This window comes from Nothoprocta perdicaria, unplaced genomic scaffold (assembly GCF_003342845.1).
Source record: "Nothoprocta perdicaria isolate Ctin4 unplaced genomic scaffold, notPer1 scaffold_11, whole genome shotgun sequence".
Classification (NCBI taxonomy): Eukaryota; Metazoa; Chordata; class Aves; order Tinamiformes; family Tinamidae; genus Nothoprocta; species Nothoprocta perdicaria.
Window position 1 is genome coordinate 3686092 of NW_020454205.1, and position 26827 is coordinate 3712918.

General features: G+C 38.3%; 1 protein-coding gene across 1 annotated transcript; it reads right to left on the minus strand.

Moving 5' to 3' along the window:
* Positions 1 to 14650: 14650 nt before the first annotated feature.
* ZDBF2 (zinc finger DBF-type containing 2) lies at positions 14651 to 25352 on the minus strand. Its single transcript, XM_026049704.1, has 7 exons — positions 25311 to 25352; positions 23961 to 24074; positions 23084 to 23135; positions 22539 to 22590; positions 22055 to 22160; positions 21131 to 21258; positions 14651 to 17903 (listed from the first exon to the last, which is right to left on the minus strand). Exons 3-7 carry the CDS (start codon positions 23133 to 23135, stop codon positions 15065 to 15067), a joined length of 3177 nt encoding a protein of 1058 aa, XP_025905489.1. The 5' UTR covers positions 23961 to 24074; positions 25311 to 25352; the 3' UTR covers positions 14651 to 15064.
* Positions 25353 to 26827: the final 1475 nt, after the last annotated feature.

The window sequence follows — 26827 nt, forward strand, 5'->3', positions numbered from 1 at the left end:
GTGGGATTTGGCACTGAATCCTCTAGAGGACTTAATACAACATTTAACCATCACTTCACTACAGAGGTATTCTGAATTTTTAAGAAAGATCAGTGAAGAGGGATACCAAAGGTCTGCACTGAAGGCTCAAGTATCTGACATATGTGAGTTAAGGAAATATATATAATTTTGGGAGGTCACAAACTACTTGCGGAGTTAGATGTGAATTCCAAATTGGTGCTCCCTAAAAGGTATTCTAAACAAATTTGCTTATGAGCCCACTATACAATTAAAGAAAAACATCTTTAATTTTCTCCCCTTCAGTAAGTCTGGGCCCATAGGTTCCCAAATTTTGAAAAGGTCACTCACGTTTGCATGGATTGCAGTGAATGCTTGGCATAACTTATGCTGCTGTTTTCTTTAGCAGATCCTTTCTTGCTCATGAAGATGAGTTTTAATGTCTCAAAGCACAGTACTAACCACAACCCTCTAACATTTCAGTAGTTTATTACAATCCAACTGCCAGCTCCGTAATGGAACAATCTTTTCCTGCACAAACTCCGTGCCTATGTTCCCAGTGATTCTCCAGAGTCACCTATCCCACCGGCAAGGTTAAACACATAGCTACAGAAGTCTTAGTGGTTTTTGAAAACTTCCTTGAAAATTAAAACAGCATTATCGTATTCCAAGCGATCTTTGCAGCACAGCCAACTGAAAAACTGCACACTCAAGTGCTACTTTTCCAATACTGTTTTCTCCCCATGAACATGTTTATTATTCAAAATCTATACTTCAAAATATTTTTTCTATTATTGCATACCTAACTTTTAGAAGAAATTCGTTAATTTGCTTTTGCCTCCTAAATTCCATCATTTAACCAATTCCATTGGGTTCCAATGCTGAAAGTTTAACCACCTTTCAGCTTTTCAACCTCTTCATCTTTGAGAATCCAAAGACTTACTTGCATAACGAATTCATAACCATTTCTTGCTGCAGAGAGGCATTCTTTCTATTTTGAATAAGACTGCATCAGGAAATACAGCCTGCTCAGTGATTTTCTGGGTTTGGGCTGGTTTTTGACCCTATGTATGCAGGCGGCTTGGACTAGATGATCTCCAAAGGTCCCTTCCAACCTTAATGATTCTGTGATTCAAAAAAATAATAAATACACTTCAACGGGTATAATTTTGTGAACCGAAGCAGGGGAACTTTCCCAAAGACACAAAGTAGATCAGGCTCCAGTCTCAAGTACAATCTGACCTCCGCAGGCCAAAGGCAGTTTAAGGCCCTTCCTTAAAGCATTTTCCTATCTTTATTTTGTTATTATTGTTGTTATATTGGCCCCATCCCAAAAATCTGTCTTGCCCGCCCACACACTCGCACGATCAATGAAACTCTCTTTTAGCTAAGAAAACCTGCTGAGCACAAAATGCCTTTTCCTCACTCCACCTATAGATAAATTGGCTGCTCTTATAGAGGAGAAAACAGCTTCTAAGCAGCCATAACCATCCACTGTTTTGGCCCTGGTTTAAACAAAGCCTCAGTTCTTCAGCAGCGTTATTCCAGCTACAGTTTTTATGAGGGAATAACAGTAGCTCATACAAATACGGACAGATTTGGACAAAAAGTATCACTGAAATTAAAAAAAAAAAATCATGTTTGGAAAAAAATACGCATATACAGTCCAAGTTCCTTCATTTCTCCATTATTTTGCCAAGTAAACCGCAGGAAATCCAAGCAATTCCCTTTCTGCTTCAGAATGGTCAGCTACCCAACATTACAGCACAGAATACCAGCCTATTTTATGATATTTAAAGAAATCCTCTCTTTTCTAGACCCTCACCATCTTAAACATGACTTCCCCACTCTGCCCTGCAGTATCTCTATTGCACAGCACGGAACAGCACAGGTTACCATGTCGGAGCTGCCCTGCTTGAAGCCTCTCCTTGGTTTCCTAGTCCAGACAAGGTCTAAGGCTTTCAGGTTTGTTCACATGCTCTGGGGCATGATTTTCAGCTAAGAAGCTACCCTAAGAACGCTCTTATTGCCCCCTTAAGAGCTGCCTTTAGCCAGGCAAATTGCTGGGCAGGGTTCCCATGCTCCTTCCTCTGTGCTGCAGGGCCGGGGGTGATATCTTATATTTAGCAGTTCCCAGGAGAGAAGCCCTTATAGATGTGGCCAGGCCCACAGCTCTCAGTCTAGGCTTAGATAAGCACATGGTTAGGTTTAAAGCAACATTTCAGTGGTGGCTTCTGGAGCCCTTTTTGGGTCCTATATCTGCAAATGCAATGTGTTGCAAAGTCAAAACCAGCATCTGCCCTGGAAGTGCTAATGTGCCTATCCATGCAGGGTCTGAAATGCAGCTTGGTTTATACAAGCTGTCATGAAGCTGAGCTGCACAGCTCAAATTTAAAATATTCATCATCATTCCAGCAGTCTTTTTTCTTCTTTTTCCTCCCCTCTCAAGAGCACAAGGAAGAAACTGCCTTACATTTTAAAATGTAACTATTTGTTTTACAGAGGGAACATCTTTTGTGGGCTGCCAAGCCTGAGTCATCCCTACAGACTCATTTCCAGAAGAGTGCATATAGGACTGACAGCTGATCACAAGCTTTCTCCATTAAGATCTTACAGGCTTTAAGGTAGCCTTGGAATATTAAGGCACTGTTACCTTTTCCTTATAGTGGCAAATATTAATAAAACCCTCTGTTGTTGCAGTTATGAATAGGGGAAAAAAAAAGGTCTTTTCTTCATAAAACTAGGTCACCAAGGGCATAATATGCTCACATTGCAGGGAACACTCTCTGCACCTGCAGATACAGCATCTCCCAGCTTGAACTGCCCATTACAGCAGACCTGACAGAGATGAGTGAGAGAAGAGGCTGCAATCAAGCTCTAGCAGCTGGTGCTTTACAGCACTAAGAGGACAAACTGCAGGTGGTCACAGCTTTAACTACTAGAAAGCACAGGCACCGGGTAAATGCTAACCTTCCCTTGGGGATTTTTCCTTCACTGGAGATTGGGCACGGGAGTTTGATGGTCACTTTTCAAGATGAACATTAATTTTCGGTGAGCAACTGAACCAACGGGCGTGCATCATTATGAGCACAGGCTTTGTCTCCCGCTCGTTCTCTGAATCTGCAATTAAAACAGACCAAACATTAAATAATCTGTATTAAGTGCAAAACGCTCTCACTTCAAATGTGCCAATTAAAACCAGGTTTGTGCCAAGTCTTACAACGCTCCTTCTCGTTAACCCTGTCATCTGGGACACCATGAATTCGGTAGCCAATCTGGCCTTAGGTAAAGCAGCCAGACCACCTTTACATTTGTAAGCAATTTCCCAGTCACCTAGAAGGGAAGAGGCTGCATGCCTACAACACAGTTTTTAGATGTGGAGGTTGCTATTCACAGCGGTATTTAAAAATCGTTCCATCTCTACCCATTGGATTCTGACTCAGAGATGATAATAAGTTTGTTTTACAATTTAAGATGTACTCAGGCAAAATTTGAATATAACCTTAATTATACTGAACTTTTCGGTCTAAAGCACCACCAAAGGATATCCAAAGCTTGCTAATAGCTGAAAGTTTCAGATAGGCTGTCATGAGTCAACGAAAGGTGACGCACATTGAAACGTGGTACAAATGCAGTCTATCCTGCCCAGTAACCCTTTAACTGACCCAATAACAAAAAGGATATGATTTTTCGCCCATGTGATTATACCATGTATACACACACACATACATATATAAGGTTAGAGCAGAGCCTTAGTCCACATAGAGAAAAATATTATTCCAGTTACTTTCACAACCTCATTGACAGGAAGGGAGGGAGGGAGGGAGGGAGGAAGGGAGGTCTTCTGCTGGACAATTTGGGCAATACAGAGGGATGTGTTGCCTCTGATCAGATAGGGCTTTGGTCCCCTGATAACAAAATCAGACCACCTTTCATGTTCACCGTCTCACAATCTCACCCTTTCACGTTCACCATCGTGCTGTTGGGCAGGAGGTGGGAAGGAGGATTAGAGATGGCAGCAGTTATGTAAGAGCCTATGGGTTCTTTGGGAATTGTCAGGACAAGAGCTCTTCCGGAGCATTTTTCCCTGTGGAAGGACTCGACCGAGCACGCAGAAAGCCTGTCACTGTTCACTGCTCGGGGGAACATTCCTAAATGTCAGGCTGAGGGATGGCAAAGGAAAGGGGGGGGTGAGCACCACACTTCGTTGTGTTTGGGCCTCATGGCCTTTGCTTGAATTGTGACGACAAGGAGGCCCCTTCTAAGGGCCCAGAAAACTCACTAATGCACACTCGGAGGTAGGTGTGTGCGGTAGGCACGGAGCTCCTTCTCCCTCCTCAGCGCTGCTGCCAAGCTCTTCTCTGGAGGAAAAACCTCTCTGCTAGATTGAGCACTGGGAGCCCCTACTTCATTTCCTCCTGCAGCCACATCACCTACCGGCCACCCCAGATTTTGTGGTGTGAGGTAGCATTTTCTTTCTTTCTCTCTCTCTGTCTCTCTTTCCTTCCTATCTTCCTTCCTTCCTTCCTTCCTTCAGGTCCCCTTTGGCATCTGCCAATAAGTTTTCTGGATCAATATTCAGGAGTTTGCTCCTTCCTTAACAGCTCTGGAAGTACGGAGCTCTCTGTGTTTCATGGGGGTGCATCTCAGATTTCATCAAGCAATTTTCCAATATCAGGCAAGCATTTTTTATTTCCAGGCCTCTTTCTGGCCTGTTTGCTGGGATGGGTACTTTGTCACCTCAATGGAACTTCAAATAACGAGACAAGAAATGCGAAATGGTCACCCAGTGAACCTTATACCCTGCTGTTCACAGGTCTCAAAGCTTGGAAGGAGATACTGAGAGAACCTTTGCTGTCTCCCTTGAAAATTAACTCTGATTTGTTTGCAAGAAGCTCTGACCTCCTCGACTTTTTTTCTTAAGCCACCTGTTTGCTGTCTCTGAAGAATAACCAACCTTCACCTGACCTTTTATTCACTATCTTGACTTCGGAAAAGTTTCTGCTTCAAACTAAAGTGGATTTTTACCTTGCCATTCTTTTCGGATGTCAGATGCTCTAAGTTTAATGTTATCATACTTGTTTCTAAAAGGATTTAGCTATGACCTATACAGCAACAATTTTCTAGGAGTTTTGTAAGATCAGAAATAAATGTACACCTTTGGTACACACAGGTTCTGTTCTGTGGGAAATACCTTCCTATAAACGATGGCCTCTTACCTTCTACACATATGGAAACCTTAGAAAGGTCATGACGTTCAATGTGAACATTAGATTTCTTCTTGATGCCTGTTTATCATAAAAGTGATAAATGAACATCATAAACTGTCTTTCCAATTGTCAACTACTCGGGGAGTAGCTGAGCTACTTGTTTCAGCCAAATCTAAATTCATCTTCAATACTTTGGGTTATTCCAGTCCTGTCCTACAAAAGGCAGAAAAAAAAAAAACTGTTTTTTTCTTTACTCAGTCCTCCAGATATTTTCATTCCCATTTTCCCTGCCGCAGAGTGGCACCAGCACAACCTCCACTGAGCCCAGCCCTGGAGGGATGTGAATTAGGCTGTCACTTTTGCAACTGCCACTTGGAGACAGCAAAGATTTCTTACTTTTTCCCCCCGCTTTTGCAGTGAGGTTGCCTTCAAGGCATTTACATGAGGATCTTTATTACCTTCATGAGCAGACATTTCTGTTCCAATGTAAAGGTGACTGAGGATCTCGAAGGTTCTCTGGGCAAGGCACATCTTTGCAAGCATTGCTCGTGCTGGGAGGAATGGATTGGGACCCTCCCCAGCCATGCAGCAAACACACCTTTCCTATGTCAAAAGAACATTTTGCCATATAAACTGCTAGACAGATGTATTCACACAACTTTGAAATTTTGTAATTTTCCAGTGAAAATATATATTCTTACACTATATTTAATTGCAATTTAGTTGGTTTTGAGCTCTCTACAAGGGAGGGTACTTAGACTCCCAGAGCAGTTGTACTGCCCGATAGTGCAGCAGTTGGACATTTCTTCTGCTGGGCCCTTATCAAAACAGGACTGTTTTGCCTGAGGTGCTGAAGCACCTTCTACATGCAGCTCTTCACACAGATAATACAAGAAGCAGGAGATGAGAGAGAAGATTACGCATAGTCCACTGCCAAGCCAAGTCTTATGTCAGGACAGAAAACACTTACCAGCAAACTGAGCCTCCTTAAGTAACAGCTTTCCCCTTGTTTCAGCATTCATAGCTGGATCCTCTGATGTGATTAAAAACTTAACAAGAGCTGCTGAGCGTCCTCAGCATCCCCCGACTTCAAAAGCTGAGTGTAACACACTGTGAGGACTAAACCGGGATGGAGCTTTGTGCCTCAAAAGAGTTCTTCTGATATCTAATTTCTGTAATGATTTACAATCCAAACCACAACAGCCCTGTTACACTTTGTGAGCCTTGTCACGAGTACAAGCCTTCACACTGGCATATTTTAAAAATAACCAGTGAGTAAGATCCTGTTCTCATTTCTATAAAAACTCCCCTACTGATGATAAAAACTGGTTAATAATTTAACAAAGTAATCTGAGTGTTCTAAAAGTGGTACAGAGCCATTTATATTTAAAGAAAGTGCTTAGTTATAGAAGATTAGTCCCTCAAAGAGGGCTATTATTTAATACAGAAAACACTTCCAAAGCCATTTGCATAGATACCTTATGTTACTTGCCTATGAGAAACTATAAACTACTCATTTCTTATGCTGAAGCCTTTCATGTTTTGAGAACAGTTCCACTTAGAAAACAGTGGCTGCTTACAGATTAAAATGTTGATAAACCATAGGAAGTAAATGCAGGTCGGCTCATGTCATTAAGGTGTTAATGCCGGTCACTTTATTGAGGTCCCAAAGTCAGTAAAAGAGTCAGCCCGAGCAGCTGAGTCCATTGATCTGGATTAGAGAAGGGAGAGTTTATGCTTTTTTTACTTAAGTTGCTTATCTCCAAATTTTCAAGGATTTCCATTAATTCTGAATGCCATTTTATACACTTATTTCAGGTTACCTAGTGCCTGATCTTTATAAATACTCAGCAAAGATCTGAACCAGCATCTGACCTCTAAAAGTTAGTCAGCAGGCTTCTTCATTTGAAATTGAAGCCAAAATTAATAAGCATTTTCAAAAATAATTGGCTCCTAAAGATCTTACCTCTAAATGTAAAACACATATAATACCAGCTGATCATAAGGAAATATTTTCAAGATAAGTAGCAAAGTCATTCAGAGAATGAAGAAAAAATGTATTTTTTGTTTTCCTTATCTGGTTAATACATCCCTACAGCCTTCACATTTCATCCTGGAAGAATATGGTTGCTAGAATGCTTAAACTTGCACATGCTGCACAATTTTAACAACTGAATGGGCTTTATTTTTTTCTTCAGAAAAGCTAAATTTTACAACCAAACCTGAATATGAAATACTGAGCTTTTGGATAGCTGAAAGCGAAAGTGAAGCCTGGAATTACGGTACTTGGGTACTCTCTAATTTGTTTTAAAAATAGATGGTTTTGACATACCACTCAAAAACCAAGCTATAGTTAGCTTGCCTGTGGCAGCTCTGCAGCTGGGACAAGTACACTGGCAGCCGCTTTATGCAGCCACCTCTGTTGTGATACAGGCTATCAAAACATCAGCTAAGAACACAGCAAGAATTAGCATTTCTGCTTAAGGCAGAGCAATAGGAAGTGACTTCTGATTTTATGCTAACATGTAAGCTATTCAACAAAAGCAAGATAAAAAAATTCTAATTGGAATCGGCAGATGAATTCTTAATCAAGTGACTTTCCTGGGCATTTTGGATGATTTGTTTTCAGATCCATATTTTGATAAAATAATTTCTAGCTGCCTAGCAAGCCTTATCCATGAATTAAATTATCCATTCTGAATGCATAAAGCCTCAATAGCCCCCACTGAACGGCATAAAGACCTTTCACGCTATAGCAAAGTCTCCTGAACCAAGAACAATCTGTTCTGCTCCCCCGTACTTAATTTTGGCTCCAACATTAGCTTTCACTGTGTGCAGGGGCGTATGTTTTGCAATCACAAACAAAAATTGCACGTGTAATAAGAGACATAAGAAGTAGCTGAGAAGAGCATGTAGTCTCCCGCACGTGGCCGACACGATCATCAGACACTGAGCTGCTGTGTGACCTCCACTTGCATCAGCTACATTAGGTTTAAGTGCACACTGTTTTAGAAACTTTGCCTACAAACATTTGCACATTTAGCACATAAATGCCATTAGAGTTTATCATTCAGAAACAGAGGTGAGCCTTCCTTAAACGTACATACCTGAGACTATGATAAAGTGGTCGCCTTCTTTACGTGGTGGAAACATTAAACTAAAAAACAAGAGTTTAAACTCGTGCCAAATTTCACTGCTTTGTCACTTCAAGTCCTCTTATAGCTCGAGCACTTCGACTGTCATTCGAAGAACTGATGAGACCTTTATGTCTAAAGGAAATAACAAATTAATACATAGGACAAAAGTTCCTGATAAGTCTGAATAACTTGGAAATTCATTCCTAAACCCAGATATAATTTAGAAATTTGGTAAGGATTAGCTACAATGGAGCTCAGACTCACAGGTCAGCAAAGTATTTTGCAAATATCATTTCTTCCCTTGAAAAAATAGAACTTGAAAAAAATAGAACATTTTCCCCAAACAAATACAGCACTATCATCTTGCTTAAGTACCTTCAGTACTATCACCATTTACTAATGAAACAGGCACACCACAGTACTCAAAGGGAATAAAACGCCATCCTAAAGATAAAGTAAGAAGACAGACAAACAACTCAAATTCACACAACGTTTCTGATTTCAACTCTTCGATATAAGTTTTTCCAATCTTTGCTTGCAGCATTTTTAGAAGACTGCAATGGAAAAAAAATGCACTAATCTGTCTAGCTGCTTTAGCTATTCTACATTTTTATCTACATCCTCATTTTACAGATTAGACATCATTGATGTTTAATGAAGGAGACCAAGCCATACATTATAAAAATCCAACATAACACACTCTGGGTTTTTGCACCACATTACCAACTTGCTTCAAAGAAAGCAGTGGTACTTTCAGCACCACAGTCACTGAAAGGACTCTGTTTCAACTCCTGTGCTCCCAGCCCTTCTTATCGCAAGCTATTTAATCTAATTAGCAGTAATGGGAAACCAAAGACACTCTCTTAACAAACACAGGCAAGAGAGATAATGGAAAAAAAAAAATAGTAGTAAACTTGGAAGCAAAAAATAACACATACAATACTAGAATTTCAGTGTGCTGCTTCTAAGCTTAAAAAAAGCCTGAAATAATCCTGTGCTTTTTACTGATGCATTTCACAAAAACTGTTGAACAATGCTAAAATAAGAAAGAATACTAAAGATAATTATTGATAATATTGAACACTTTTTTTTTGTATTCACAGAAGCGCTGTATTAATTGTGGTAGGGAAAATATGCTGACGTTGACTGCAACATCATCCTAACCTCAGGCTCAATCTTAAGTGCAATATGTTGGCAATAACTCAGGAAATGACAACTGTCCAGAACAGACTGGAAAATGAAAGTGTTAGACATATTTGGAAATCTAAAGCTATGAAATATCCATTATAGAAAAACATGTTTATTTGTAATTGCAAGCACATTGAGTCCAATCCCATTGAAAAGGGGGGAAAAATACTCCCAAACACAATTTGACAAATGATTGTTTAGTTATCATTAGGTCAAAATTTTATTAGAATTACTTTCTTTATCTGGAGAAATCTGTTAGCGGTCACATACTGCTTTATCTCACTTATCTTTAACCTTCAAAAAGATACAGGTACATAACCTTTATAATATGCATTTGTTCCTTCTTAGCAGTAGCTGAAAGGATCAAAAGGAACAAAAAAGAAACATTACCAACGTACTAAGAAAACAGAAGTAACACACTGAAAGGAAGGAAGGACGGAAGGACTCAATTCAAATTGATCCACCACAGGAAGATGGATTTGGCCACTTGTTTGCAAGAGTTCTGACAAGACATGGATAAATGCAGAAAAATGAAGAAAATCATTAGTCTCCTGCCTATGCAACTTCTCTAATTCTTGTTCTGCATTGCTGCCTCCCTTAATCCTAAAATTTCAGCAGCAAGTCATGCACGTGTATCACACCCTCACAGGATGCAACCTGCAAGTTGAAGAGTAAACCTACTCCCTTCGTTATTAACTCTGGCAGTGCAATCTCCAGACTAGCAAACACTGTTTGAGCTCTCTGGTTAAGCTAGCAGGGGCATGTTTGGGTACTGCACGCTGTTTGTACAATATGAATAGGCTATAGCTATATTCAGTTAGGGCTACAGGTTATAGGCCATATTCGGTTGCATTAGTGCCGGTATTAATGTGGTATGACAGCAATTATAAAAGTTAACAAGAAAACATCTTTTCTGTGCATTTTGCATGCACAGCTTTGAAGACACGTCTGTACCCCTTTTATGACTATCATAAAGAGGACTGATTTGGGATCTGCTTGCCATATTGCACTGTTTTACTTGGTTTCCTGTTACTAGCATGCAATTAAAAGACATGTAAAACACATCAAACGCTCTTTCAATGCTATCTTAAGATATTATTGCTTCAGTTGGCACAGGTTGGGCTTGGCTTCTCTTCTCCCCTTCAGAGGAAAAGACTCGACTGGATCAAGATATCATTCAGCTGTGTGAAAATCTGTTAAAATAAGGACTGAACTTCTGCAGAGATGGAGCTTATTCCATGCATTCTGTGGTCCTCTCCCCACCAAAAAGTAGAAAAAAAGAGATAGCAATTAACTCCAGCTAAATAACATTTCAAGAATAAAGAAACTACAAACTTGAAAAATCAGTCTTTATTTATTAAAAGATTTGTTCTGTTGGAAGAATGAATAAATTTGTATCTGCAAAATGTTACAAGCAAACAAGGAACAAAACCTTTGCTTATGGGCATGCTCAGACTTATTCCACTACAGTTTTCTGAAAAGGGGCATCTAGAATATTGTAATTCATAGCAAATCGACCATTAATGAAAAGATTTTGGGATTTGTATTGCATTACAAAGCGAGGTACATTTTACTTTCCTTATCTGTTCCAAAAACATCAACAGTTCAAACACTGTTCTATTTCCAGAACAAGTATGAATTCAGATTATTCCATTCTCAGGCAGATTTACCCTAGGGGAAAGAGAAAGGAAGACAGCTAAGAGAAATTATGAGCCACCATCCCACTCCATTTCAGCACTGCCCAGTGCTGTAAGCAAATTCCCAAAGCACAGGGAAACATGTGCAAGTCTTTCCTTTGAAATTTGGATCAGGACATCAACCACTTCTATTCCTTGTCACCAACTCGTTTCCAAATTGAATATTCTATAATTTAGCTCTTCACGGCACACGCACACAAAAAAAATTCAAATGCATGACTGATGAAAGACATGAAAACAATAAATCTGAAATACAATGAGCTGAGATATAATGGAAGAACATTTAACAGCAGGCTTGGACAAGCTTGCAATGCTGTGTTATTACAAACTCGTATTATGCTAAACGACTAAAGACAGTAGAGACAGAAGAAGGTAAAAAATTACGACAGCAAGCAATATTTCAAAATACATTACCACATGTCAGAACACAAAAATCACAGTGACATGTATTCTCATTTGGGCACAAATTCAGCATGAAACTTGAACACAAGTTCAGATTAAGTCAGAGTTTCATTATAAATACAATTAAATACCTTGTTGAGTCTGAGTCCCCCAAAGAAGCCCTTTGGTACTACAACCAAAGAAGACCAGATGCAAAATTAAAAGAACTACAAAGCAAAAAACCAGCCCGTTAGAAAAAGAACTGAAGAACTGCTAGGTGCAAATGTCAGGCGTGTATATTTTCAGGGCTTTATTCTGTTTGTTCAGCACCCGGCACAGTAAGAGTCTGGTTCACACTCAAAGTCCACAATACATTTAACTAAAAAAGCCTCTTAATAAGAGATTGTTTTAAATGAGTAATCTTGGGGGGGGGGAAAGAGACTTTTTAATGTTTCGAAGTGTATAAAAACATATGTATAAACTTAGGGATGACCAAAACTACATATACATGCAATAATGGTTGGGGAAAACTTTCTCGACTACTGCAAAATATTCTATGCCTAATTGCCACCAATTAGATCTCCAAAGTGTCGTTTTGTTCCTTTTTAATTCAATTTGACCAGTGCAGCCAAGAATCACCTCTTTCATTAGCCTCAGTATGAAATTCTTTTAGCTCTCAAGTTTTCTGTTGGTGAAGACTCCATAATTACTACTCATGCCTTGGAGTTTCAGCCATGCCGCTTATGAAATTACGCACTGATTAATAATGGTACAATATCTAGACCATTGATTTAAAGGGGAAATGTGAATAATTCCTGAAGACCACAGAAAGTTACTTATTTCTTCCTACCCACACATATTTTATATCCTTTTTTTTTGCACATATCTTCATCAGTTCTCTTTCCAAATCAGTTTCTACATTTACTTCTAGTATTAGTCTCCCTTCCCTTTCATATTCATTGAGCATGCGTACAAGAGGTTTTTAACAGTCAGAAGTTGGCATACAACAAAATCTGAAAATACAGTAAATCTTAATTTGACACTGTCAAGCACAGAAGTGTTTCCAGACCTGTACCCCAAATCTTATTCTTTAAAAATAAAAATTAGATTTCATACTTTAAGGAAAATATATAACTATTTATATTCTTATTTAAATACATTTTTTATTAAAAAATTGATGGAGGGTCTTATTTACAAAAGAAAAAAGGCATTACATGCTAAAAAATTAGTCATATAGTTCTGAAGATGCATGGTTTCAAGAAAAAAATGTGTGCTGCAGGAGCACAAGCTTGCAATAAACAAGTATGGAGAACAGTATTTTTGACTGTAAACAAATACACGCTAGTGTTGTTAAAGTAGAATGTGCATCAAATCTTATTCACACAAAAAAACCTACCTATGCTCTTCATCTGTACAATCTATGGAAAATGAACTGAAAGAAGTTAGGACAGATGGGAAGATAGGAAAACTTTCATATCACAAAAATATGTTAGAATAGGATTTATCTATGTAATTAATTTAAAGCTTTGCTTTAAAACATAAACTTTATCTTAAATTTTTTTTTGCTTTAGAATTTTAATCTAAAAACTAGCCTTTCTATACAAAACATTCTTTAAAATTTTTACTTTAAAAATTATCTTTATATTAGACAAAATATTAAATTATACAGGCACAGTTAAGAGGATAAAAACTCATATTATAACCCTTTGTTTTCTAGTGACTTACAATATGGTCCTAAGATTTTGTCAGCTGATAATCATATGGAAAATACATAATAGAAGTCAATTTTTATTTCAAAATTAAGAAAAAGAATCTGTCAGGCTATAATTGACTTGCAAAGGAATTTTGTATCCAGATAGTTTTAGCACATGCACATCTTACCTATCATTGGAATATGCACATGCATTAAGAATTTACCCTGAACACTTTTTAAACTGAGTGTTTTATGACGACAGCATTTATCTTTGCTTAAATCACAGCATATTGAAGTCCACTCATCTCAGTTCAAGCTAGTAACCTTGGACACTTGAGAACTAAAGACTTTTATAGCAAAAGCTATGTATGTAATATTCCCAATTGTAGATTTAACTCAATATAATTGAATAAGAGTTTAATCTTGAGTTTTACGCACAGAAACACCTGGTAGATTGGTGCTTATGTCTCTTAAATACTACTTAAGAAAACAGGCTGTCATCATAATAGCTCGCAAATAAAAACTATGGTCTTTTGTGCCACAGGAATCACAACAGTAATTAGACCATCCATGGCCAAACATGAATTTGTATGGAATACTTTTTCTCAATTCAGCTAAAAATTTTAAACAGATATGTAAATATGTACATTTCATTAAGTTTTGGTGGATTTCACTTGGTCACCAAGTGAAGTGGTGATTAAATAAAATCACCACTTTGATTTTATGTAAATATTTTACTGAATTTTAAAAATTAAGGAACATTTCGATTCATAGAACACAGAAAATTAGACAATACACCAAATTAAAATCCAAGAACGCTCAGGAATTCAAACTTATGGTTGAAATTTTAGAACAACTTACTGCTAATTGTTTATATCATAACTTTTCCTTCCCCACATTGAGGGATGTGAAGCTTATGGGTGAACTGAATCAATAGCCAATAAAAGCAAAAAAACCTAAAATCCTTAAGCCTGTGTTTCTTCTGGGATTTGAGACATCATTATATCCACTACTGTTTGAACAGAACCCTGGAAAGACATTTCCTTACCAGCATGGTCCATTATTGCTTGACGAAAGCCCACAGTGACTTTGTCCAAAAGTAGGTGATTTGGACAAGGTTTCAGGAAAAAAACACTATATAACAACATATACAATAATGTATCTTTGAAGAAAGCACTGAACTGAACTGTATCATACTGCATTAATTTCAGTGCCTCTTCATAGGAATTATATATTCCACATTGAATGAGGTGTGCATATACACAAATACAAGATACATACATATAATTCACCCCAGATTAATACATCTTGCATTTATTTTCAAGCATAACTGAGTTATTTTCTGGACTTGAGAAGTAGGTGAAAAAATGAGAACAGGCACAAGTATGAACGCAGCTCCTAATTTACCCTATTTCAGTGCACTATTATGCACTGGTAATACTACAAAAAACCAACATGATACCACTTAAGCTTGTTATTTTTCAGATGTATAGGTGAAGTCTTGTAAATAGGGTTCTAAGTGCTTTTAATGCAAACACAACTTCTGCAGTTTTACACACTAGAACAGTGCAATATGTAGTGTGCCCATATTACAAGTGCTTAGTTTACAGCTGTTTCACATTAGATTGGCTTTGCACTTTCTGCAGCTCTAGCACTCCAGCTGCTTTTATTACGACCACCTTTTTCACCCCCCCTTTATTGTTCCCCCTCCTCAATCTCTTCCCAGGTGTTGGCATATCAAAAGAGTCACTGTTTTGGTGGCTAGCTCTCACCTGGCAGGACAAGACAGTTCCGAAGCAATGGTACAGCAGAGGTTCTTCTAGAGGGTCGGTTCACAGTGCTAGCGTGACCCCTATCTCCACTTGCCTCCCAGCAACTTATTTTGGAAGCAGTTTGCTCGGGCTTCTTCGGAAAGGATCCTGATGCAACTTTCTGCCGCTTTTCAGGAATCCCTGTGATGACTGCTGAATTCAAAAAGGTCCTCTTCGGTTTCCTCCTTACCTTCATTTTTTTAGCATCAGGCTTTTCTTTCTTAAGGTGCTTTCCCACTGTGGTCTTCTTTGTCTGGTGCCTACAGATGGAGAAGGTAGAAGACTTCTGCGCACGAGGAGGAAGTTTCCTTCTTAGTTTCTTTCCCTCTTTTTGCTGTTTTTTAGTTCTAGAAGTCTGTTTGACTGGGTTTACTCTGTTTCCTCTCCTCCCAACAGTACATCTGACAGACCTAGGTCCTACAGCCTTTTTGGAAAAACTTGGTTCTTTATTAGGGCCTTCTTTTCTCTTCCATTTCGGTTTGGAATTTTCTCTCTCTAACCGCTCACTCCTGATGGAAGTCAAAGGGGTTTTGGCAGCTCTGCCACTAAATGGAGTCAATCTACCATCTGTTTCTATCTGAGATGGGTGGGAGTTCAAAGGTGAAATGACCAGGTGTTTAAAAGAGTTCTCAGAGTGACCAGATACCAGACCCTCTGATCTTTCTGTGGAAACAGAAGATCCATCTGTCTTTTGACTTGAGGCTATATCATTCCCTTTACCTGGATCTGGCAGGAAAGATACTGAAGATGAACTATTGAAGTCGGACCAATTAAAGGATTTTGAAGGCATACCCTCTTTCTGGGAATCACCTACATTCCTCATGTTTGCATCAAAGCTTAGGCTTCTGAAAAGCTGTCGAACATGAGAGGGCTTTTTGGCCTTTTCTCCACCTGTACTCTTAGGAGGTGTTTTCAGAATTCGATTTGTCAACGGGTCGTAATACTTGAAAGAACACTGTTTATACTTATACCTTACAGAGTCCTTGCTATCTGTGGAGTTGCGATTTTTCCTCATTTGAAGAGTATCTGCAGGTTTACTTTTACACTGTTTAATTTCTGGACATGAAAGCACATAGACCACCGTCTTTGGCTGAACAGGGCTCATAATCTTACTATAGGACTCGGGAAGTTTAAGAGCACATAGTCTAGTTTTCATGTTTGGAGTGCTTTCATTCTCTGGCCACACAATGTCTGCTTTTTGATCAGCAGGATCAGGTTCCTTTCTGGTCATTTTTCTTTTTGCTACAGGGTACTTCACTAGACTTGTTTGAGTGCCACGGCTGACTTTAACTACTTGGCACCTGGAAGCCAGACGCCATGTCCTTTTCCTGGGCATTTTAAGAATTTGTGGGTTGCATAGTGTGTCTGAGGCTAAAAATGGGTTATCAAAATCAGAGCCACCACTTAAAGCATCGTCGAATTCTGGCAGTGCTTTAACTGACGCACTTTCTGTTTTATTACCCTCAACAGTATCATTCTTTTTTTCGTCTTTCTGCTTCTTTTTCTTTATTCTCTTCCCTGCACATTTGGCTGAGGACTCACTTTCAAAGTAGCAGCGAAAACGACCTTCCCTGAAATCACGCACAAGTTCTTCAATTTTTATATCATCTTCATGCATTATTTGAGACCAAGTCTTTCCCACAAAAGAAGGAGGCACATGAGGCAGAGCTGGAAGAACTGGTTCTTCGGTATGAACTAATATATCCTGTTTTGCGGCTTCTATTTGCTCCACTGACTCACTTTTTAAAACAGAAGAGAGCTGTGTTCCATAGTCTTTATCTTGCAGACTTATTTGGACCTCTTTCAGGTATTCTATATCTTTTATAGCTGCCTTAGTTAAGTCCATTCCTGACTGAATAGGTGCATCACAGTTGAAACTCACTTCAGAGCCCTCTAAATGAGTACGGTCCAGAAGCGAAGAAAAAGTTAAAGAGGGATTACTCTCTTCTTCTTTGAAAGATAGTTCTTCAGAAGCAGTTTCATGGCAGTATTTCAGAATAACATCTTCAATAGTTTCATCCACTGAACTTTTATCAGCTCTGTTCATCTTCATTTTTTTGCATCTTGATAGCTGTGGGGATGTCCCAAGATCTAGGGAGCTACTGATGCCCACAGTATCCCTGAGTTGGATGTCAGACACCAAAGTTTCACCCTGAGTTTGTAAACCATCACCTTTTATGACAGGTTGACCTGAGGTAATACATAAAGAATTGCTGGGGCTGCAGGTAGGGTTCTGATACGAAACTGAAGGTCTTTTGGGGTAAACCAGTGCCAGAGCAGGATTCAAGCATGGGTTCAAAGCATCCTTACTGCATACCTCTGTCGTTTTTTTATCATATCCACTGCGTGAAAGCAGAGGTGATGCCACCCAATTCCTGACATTTTTTACTATATTAGGATTAACAGAAGAGCTATGAATTAAAGGACTGACAGAAAAATGAGGTACTGGGTTCACAGCTGTAAACTGGCCTTCATGGCTATGATTTGCAGTTTGAGGATCTCTCGGGGTATGCCTTTTCTCACTGCTACGGCTGCCCACAGACTGCTGGGATATTCCTGTAATACGTTCCTGTCCTTTTCCTAGTTTCTGGACAAATGCTTCTGTTACACAAGTTTCCTTTGTGCCCTTATGAGATGCAGAAGATCCCATTTCACCGATGAACTCCTGCCCTTTGCTGGAAACTTCCTGTCTGCTTCTATTAGTCTTTTTCTCTGCATCTTCTGGAGATAGACGAGCATCCCCAGCAGTTTCTGGAGTGAGAGGGAGTGGTATGTCATCATAGGTTGGTCTACAGCAAGAAAAGAAAAAAGGAAAAAACTTATATAAATACTGCAAGGACATTTTTTTTTTCTCTCTCTCAAACAAAAGAGGTCAGGTTACTAGCTTTACTACCTTGCTACCTTAGTAATGAGGTTCAGAGATTCCATTATATATTAAAAAAAAATCAGGAAGAGAGGAAGAGTGAGAAAACGCTGCACAAAGCTAATGATGACCATTTGGAAACCCATTTGTTAACCTGCTCGTGCAGCTGTCTGTTAACAATAGGGCAAAGAGATGATGTTATTTTATAAATAGAGCAAAGCAAGATTTGGGGGTTGTTCTTTGTCCTGAGTTGTGAACTTTTAAAGGATTTATTTAATCGGTAAAAGTATAATTAAGTTGCTGCAAATAAATGGATCATAACACTGCATACCATAAAAATGCTACCGAAAATGCTTTCACTATAAAATGTCCAATAGAACTCTGCAAATATTAGAGGGAATTCCCGTGTTCACTGCTTCTCTCAGAGAATGCCCAGCTTCGGACTTGCTTCTATAGAAAGCCTAATTCAGACTGTTCAATCTCATTGTGACAAAAGAGCAGGTTTTTATACATACTCTACAGTGAATGTTCTTTAAAAGGCCTGTCTTTAGGACCACCTCAAATATGTTTGTTCTGGTAGTTTTGCAAGATATAAATGCAGATACAAAAGAGTTTGCAGAATTTCTGTATTTCTCTAATGCATCGCATGATTCCACAAAGCTTCAGTTTGTGTACAATTTGTGTACATCTGGGAAATCCAATGAAAATACTAAAATAAATAAATAAAACTTAGGAGAGAGAACAGGGCCCTTCACCTGAAAGTTATAACCAGACTTGCAGAAGTCATAGGGATGCTTGCTTCAGCACATGGCAAATAGTCTCCCGTGATTGTAAACTGACTGTAATTTCCTTTGAAGTTGAAGTTGACAAAAATTACTATTAAAAGTTTTCAGAAGAACCATACACAGGACCACAAAAAAGAGTCATACCTGGAGCCACCTACTTCAAACTGATCCACTACTGAATCTCTCTCTGCATATTCATTTTATTATCATTTAATCTCCAATCATATTTTCCTTAGCATGTTATAAGCCTCATAAAGAACACGTCAAAAACCATGCTAAACACAAGGTAGATGGCATGAAGATGGTTCTCCTCTATTCACAAGGTCAGTTATCCTGTCAAAGGAGGAAATTAGAATGGCCTGACATGATTTGCTCTGGTAAATCAGCAGTAACTGTTACTCAGTACTTCATAATCCATAATCTAGGTTTGCTTTGCTTGCTTACTTCTCAGGGAAATACTACAATTTAAGCAAAAACATCTATAAATCATCCCCTCTTCACCCCTACTAATAAACATACTAAACTACATTTGTTCCTTCTTTCCCGGTCCTTCTGAAACATCACACATTTTCTGTGACTTCTCAGAAACAACTAAGAGCTCCCAGACTGCATCGCAGGGTACCTGTGGACCATGAGTGCCAAAATTCCTATTTATTCATGTCACAAAAAATACAGAGCCACTAACAGCAGTTAAATAAATCACAATTTGTAAATTATGCAGTTCAATAAAGATGTATTCTTTTAAAATATCATGTTCTTTTCTATGCAAGGTAAGAATAATCACGGTTTTTAACAATAAGAAAATGAGAAAAAAAAAATCAGATAACTGTATTAAGAAATTCTAACAAATTATATTTGAGATACAGGAACTTGACAACATTTCCTGGGCAGTAAGTTATGTGTATGCCTACCCTATTGTATTTTAATAAACAATTTAAGTGAAAGTAAGAAAACTGAACTGGTAAATGGCACAGCTCATGCACATCAGAAGCTGGAAACCTGCAGAAGAGATGGTTGAGTTTGCTGATCTCTGTTGGTTAAAGCAAGCAATGACACAAAACCAACAACACTGAGATGTCAAATTTTATTTTGTCTCCAGGCTGTAAAGGTTCTTTAATTGATACCTGCCACAGTCCTGGGGTTTATTCCTAATAAAGAATGTGAGGTATAAGCACAGGCTCAGAGTCTAAAGAAAGTGCCAGAGCAAAACTCTTCTAATAGTTTATGGTTATAAAAGATTGAATGGCGGCAAATGTAATGCTGATATCTAAAAAAGATAAAGAAGTTCTAGGTGGCACAGAGTTTGTTTCTCCCAGTTAGCAGCTTATTTCACTAAATTAAATAACCTTTGATTTGCAGCAGCTCAGAAAATACATGTGGCTATTGCATTAAGGTACATTTTCTTTAAATGGCAAAAAAGCTGCATGCTTTCAAGCTTAAAATACTAATTTATTCATAGTGATCTGTCCACGTCACAGGCCAATTTATCACAGACACATGTAACAGCCTGTTTTGACATATCTGATAGTATCAATACAATAGAACTCTTTTCTGTCTAAACCCTATCTATCTGCTCACGGGATCTATCCTAGTATTTCACTAGAGTGCTGCAGAACACATTTCTGTCAACAAAAACAAATTGCTGAATAAACAAGAAGGTACAAGAATACTAAAATAAAGAAAGAAAAAAAAAGAAAAAGGAAAAAGTTCTACATCAAGATACTCTAACTGATGTTGGCTGATTGGGCTTACAACTGGGATTTTTTTTTTATCAGCTTGTAGAACAAAACAAATCAGGAGTGAGGTTTATGTGATTTCATTTTAGTTGGTGGTTCTACACAAACCTAGACACTCACAATTGTTATCACTCTTAAACACACTCAAGACAAACGAAGAGAACACTTTTCAAAATATGAGCATGAATGAAGGTAGTTGATATAAGCATTATCTGAAAATGTGAATAATGATGAAGATTATTGAAAAAATATTCACCTGCGCTAATCCATAAACAAACCCAAAATTAAGAACTTTCAGTACATACCACAAAATATACACATACAAATATATAAGGCCAGAGTGTATATATTATAGATTTTGTAAATATACATCAGGTTCTAGTCTACTAACATTCTAGCTGCCCCAGACATTGTTACTTTCATCAGGTTTTCATACCCAATTGCTATCAAATGCTGTATTGAATCATTAAGTAATTAAATGGTTTGGATGCAAGCGGGGAGAAAACACAAAAGGAACCTACCTTTATCAATAATGGGCAAAATTTACTGCTAGCACAACAGAAATAAGTATTCACAATATATGCATTCTACAGACACACACAGACACACAGAAATATATATCTGTGTTATACCTGGAGTCATGGTATCTGTGGGGATGGTGCTGCAAAACATCTTGCAGGAAACGCTCCATCAAGCTACTGGTACCCATACGACTCCTACTGTAAGTGGTAAAATGTCTGTGTTGGGAGCTGAAAACATGCTGATGAAAAATGAAACAATAATGTTAAGTTAGTGATATGTTAACACAGTGACCTTTCCATAAAGATGTCCTCCTAGTTTGAATATTAACACTGTTACAACAAAAGCATCTAAACAAAATTTTCAGTCTTTTCTACTCTTTAGTGCCTTGATTCAGTGAGATTCTTTAATACACAACCGAATTAAATTAATAGTTACAATAAGGAATCACAAATAATACTGAAATGTATTGAAACATCTTGCTGACTTGGAATTTACATCAGCAACTCTGCAAGATGTTCACAAATTTTGTGACTGAAAAAAATCATCTAAGTATATCTATAAATAATGATTAAAAATATTTGAGCTTCATGTGAGCAAGCACTCTATATTTCAGTCAAAGGGGAACTTTCACAAGCATACTATCTAACTAATAAAAGTACCAAAGACTACAGACTAGAGCAGAGTTAAAGAATAGAAAAGTAAACATTTGCTCAAACAGCTTCAGCTTTGGCATTAACCCCAATATTTTCCAGTTTATGCAAATCTCAAGAACAAAACCACAAAATAAAACTAATGGCTGCAATGCACAGGAGTCTGTCACATCAGAAAAGCAGACTGCAGAAAACATGTAATTTGACCAGCTTCTTTATAATACTTAGCAGATGAGATGGGTGGATACAATGTACAGTTAACAAACTTATGATTTTCCATTCAGGGTTCCCCCCCTCCTCCAGTGTAGAGGCTAACTTTTAAGCTGAAAAATCTTACTGGTACTTCTTGCCATATGCTCCCAACTTATGCAGCAGCTTTCCTACCTGTTCAAGATTACTGTAGTGTACATGGCAGCAGCTGCAGTATCCTTGTCTATTTTGCACGGCGGATACACCAGGCCCAAGATATTCTTGCCCTCTTGTGTGTAAACTGAAAGTTAATATCACAAAGACTGATCACTGAGAAGACAAGAACTGTTAGACTGCTAGTTCAGGTGCTCAAGTGCTTAACATGAAAACCCTGACTATCTATGTTATCCTGCAGAGGTGGAACAAACTTGTGCCATTAAGATTTCTATTTTAAAATCATTGTGACAAGCAGCATTACATATTGTTAAAGCACTCCTAACCAAATATCACTAAAGAAAACATTTTATTTAAAGCAGTTGCTAGCTCCATGCACTTGATCTGCATTGTATCATTGATGATCAATCACACAAGGTTACAGACAAGGTTGAAAGACACATCCTTCCTGCTTCACTTTGCATAAGCAGTAAGTTGCATGCCAGTTACACATCATCTAACTCACCTGCTATTACTCCCCTGCTGTAGAGAGCCGCCAACACCATGTCTTTCCATTCCTATAGCAAAAATACAAAAAGTCAAACACCAGAAATCAAGATCTTTAACTGCACCTCGTTATTTTCCTTACATTGTACTTGTCACAACTGAAGGTAAAAAAAAGTAAGTTCAAGAAAATGTTATAGACATTCTTTTGTTCTCAAAAATCCACTACAATCTTCATAAAATAAGCTCTGCCCTTTATCGGTTCAGGTGAATGGGAATTTTTCTATTTATTTGTCTGGGATCAGGATTTGACAAGCTGCATTTAGACTGCTATACCTATGATCATCATGATAAAAACAGAGCACATCTTTTAACAGCATGACAAGAAAGTTGTATCTATGTGGAAACTATGTGGATAATTCAGAAGCTTTCTTACATGTAAGGTTCATGTTAAAATTTAGAAAATCAACTCATGCAACTGCAATTACAAGGTGAACTATTACTTCTTATATTAATTACTATGGTGAAAAAAGAACAAATGCAACAATTGTATCTATTTTAAACTACCTTGTGTGGAAGAAGCAGAAACTTCATCAGATGGCTTGACTCTGTCAAACATCTGTAAGTCAAAAACATACCCATGAATAAAAAAAAATAAAATAAAAAAATAAAAAAAAAAACAAACAAACCACAACCAAACACCTCGTAAAGTTTTGCCTCAGCTGAATTTCAGCATGTCCAAGTTTTCAAGAAAGCACAGTATTATTCTAGCTATTTCAGCTTAAAGGCATCTGTGCTGTAAAAAGTGATTACTGCTTTACTAGGTTACTCTCATATTCTATTTAACAGTGCTCTATACTACCCATAAAACAACTCGAGTGACTTGCAAACTGTCAGTGATCACCAGCATTGGCAACTGAAAAACTGCCAATATTAGCTCAAATGCAACAAACTACTTTATGTAACCCATTTACTAGGGGAAAAAAACAAGTGGAACAGAAGCCTCTCCCATGGCAATTTTGCAGCTGTATGTTAGCTTTGACAGAGAATGGGATAATTTCTGATCTAATAAGAAAAATATTTTATTTTACTAATGAATGCAGCTTAGATTGTTATATTATTAAGCAGTAACTTTGTTAAATTCATTTAATGACAACTTCTTCAGTTACATTTGCAATACGGGTAAAAGATGTATGTTAATAAAAAACAAACAAGAAAATGATCAGAATAGTCATCCAGGCTGGAAAAGAAGTTATAATTGTTTTTATTCAAAAGATTTGCAAACCAATAGTGACTCTAAAAATAGGATTTTTAATTATTAAAATATGACAACTGCAACAATACACAACTGTAAGCTTTAGGGAACCTAAACACAAAAAGCTTCCAAGTGTCATGGTCCTTTACCTTACAGAATACAGACATAAAATTATTTTATTGCACAAACCTTGGTGTATCAATCTATTTCTTCCACCAAAGGTGACGATCCCAGACTAGCAAAGAGCATATGTCGAACAGAAGGCCATTTGCAGCACAGGACATTGATCTCTTTTCATCCCATCTGGCAACAATGAAGTTAAAGAGCTTTTTAAAACAAAATTAATGACGCACATTCTCCACACTCTAAAGCATCTTTTTTTTTTTTTTATATACCATTTTGCAAATACGTCAGTCAATAAACAAAAATCTTTCTGAAGCCCACTATGCATCTTCCTTTTTCTATTACAGAAGTGTTTCCTAACTAAGCGCTGACTGCTCCTCCCGAAATAACTTTGCTCTTCCCTCCTTCCTCGTGTACCCTATTTATTAAATATCATTGTGGTTAGCACGCACAAATTTAATTATATTTCTATATTAACAGAAAAATTCCTCAATATTAAACAAACTGAAATGTGTGTATTCTGGGCATAGTTCCTTAACCGGCTCAAAAACATTTTTATGTTGCTTTCTTATGTTAGTTAAAAAACGCAGTTAAGTATTAGTTAAATTATTAGCCAGACATTGCAATAAAACACTATTTGGTTATGTAAACTAGTTAAATACTGCAATAAAATTAAGTGTTAGTTAAATTACAATAAAACTCTAACTGAAATTTTCATAGTTCATTGGAAATTCAAAGCATTTTATAAATTAATCCCTACATACTTAGTAAATCTGTACCATTTCCATATGGCAAGCAGAGAAACACAGATATGGTCACAGTAATTTGCACAAGCATTGCCACAATATTTACAAAGAAAGCACCATGTCCCATCTCAAAATTTGAGACTCCACAATTCCTAGACCTACTCTTGGCTTAGCAAACATACAGGCCATTGCAGAATACCAAACCAAAGGATTCAAGTCAAGCACTTTTACTTCCCCACCCCGCACCAGTAAACTGTTTTTACAAAAATATAGATGGTATAGATAAGCATTCCACAGTCTGTAGGGGGCATCACATCTATTCATCCCAACTCCCTTCCTCCAATTTGCCCCAAAAATGATTTACATCATCATTGCATCAGCGCATCAGCTATAAAAGTTTTATATATTTAAAAAAAAAGATCTTTAATTTCTTCTCATAGATGCCAAGCAGTGTCAGCTGCAGAATATCCACTTCAATGGTTTATTACTTTTTTATTTCAAGGAATAAAGGCTTAGTCATCACAAACACAATTATTAAGGCCACACCCATAAGTCAAGTCACAGAGACTCACACACAATTAAACTTGAGCTACCGTGACAATAACTTTAAACAGCGCATGACCATTAAAGAGACTACATGGAATTAGTCCAGGCTGGATCCCTCTCCCACCTTTTGCAGCTGAAGGAGATTTAGCAGAGTAGTCATCCCCATCCAGAAAGGGTTAAGTAAAGCCTGGAAAATCCTGCATTACCATAAAAACCTGGCAGAGCTGTACTACCATTTCAGAGAAGATCCTCCCCAGAGATACTTCTCTACTCAGTTGACACAAGAGACAGGATTTTCCTTTATCTGTATTTTATGAGAACACTAATGTACAGAAGAAAAAAAAAAAAAGAATGAAAACTATATCCAGGTTACCCCCTCACACTGTGCTCAAATCACAGCCAGAGCGTAAGGTCAATCTCCTACAGAGATGCTGTTCTTACATCACCAAAACCCAGAAAAGACTAGGAAAAGCCAGAGAGAAAAACCCAGATAGTCTAATTCTTAGTGGAAAGAGATGCCATACTCTAAATCCACAAAGGATTTAGAAGATCTGTAGGCTTCGCACAGGCACCTCTTATTTGGTTAAGATATTTTCAACTGGAAATATTTCAAAACATCGTATTAAAAATTAAAACTACCACAATTCAAAGTATTTTTTTCCTATACGAGCTTCACCTGAAGGATTTTGCCACCAAAAAACTTCTGTTTTTAGAAACAAATGGTGCACTTTCAAAGGTTTCATTTGGTTAATTTCTAATTCAAGGACTACTACTTGTTTGCTCTCTCTTTTGTACTTAGACCCTGTTTTGTTGTTTATTTCTTTTTATTTTGTTTCCTTCCCTCCAAATTACTCAGGGTACAGTGGCCAGTGTGTGAAAACACCTCAGACAAACACATTTAAAATGATTAAAAACAAAATCCACGAAGAGGATGCAAACAGCCATGAAACACACAAATAAAACCTACCAGCACTTGACAATACACACAAAAGTATACAAGGCACTAAAGTAACTCTGCAGAAGGCACCACTCGCCTACTGCAAGCAATAAATTTTAAATAAAAAGGGCAAAGAAGATGAACAAAATCAAACCCACTTTTCTAAAAACACCTCACAAACACACCTAAAAATACTTCAGCACACAAAGTCCGCGCTGCGTGGAAATGAGAAAAGCGGGGTGAGAGAGGAGGGAAGGAACGGCTCATTCCCTTCAGCAAAAACAGGACCGTTTTCACGCGTGTTTTCAGGGAGCACGGGCCGCGTTTCCCGGCGCCTCAGCGGGGGCGCCGCCCCGCCCCTGCCCTGCCCTGCCCTGCCCTGCCCGCGCGCAGGTGTGCGCGTGCGCGCGCCAACGGCCGTAACGGCCGCACCTCGTAACGGCCGCGCGCTCCACCACCCCCGTCCCTGCCTGCCCGCCCGCGGCTGTGGCTGCTCCCGCCGCCTTTCCCGGCGCCGACTCGCTCACCTCCATCGCTTTGCCCGGGAGCTCTTCCGTGCCGCGCCGGGGTCAGCCGGTGCCATCCGGCGCTTCCTGCTCCGGGTCGCCGCAACGCGGCCCGAGGGGCGGAGGAGGAGGCGGGGAAGGAGGAGGAGGAGGAGGCGGTGATGGCGGGCGGGACCGGCGGCCGCTCTGTGGGAGGAG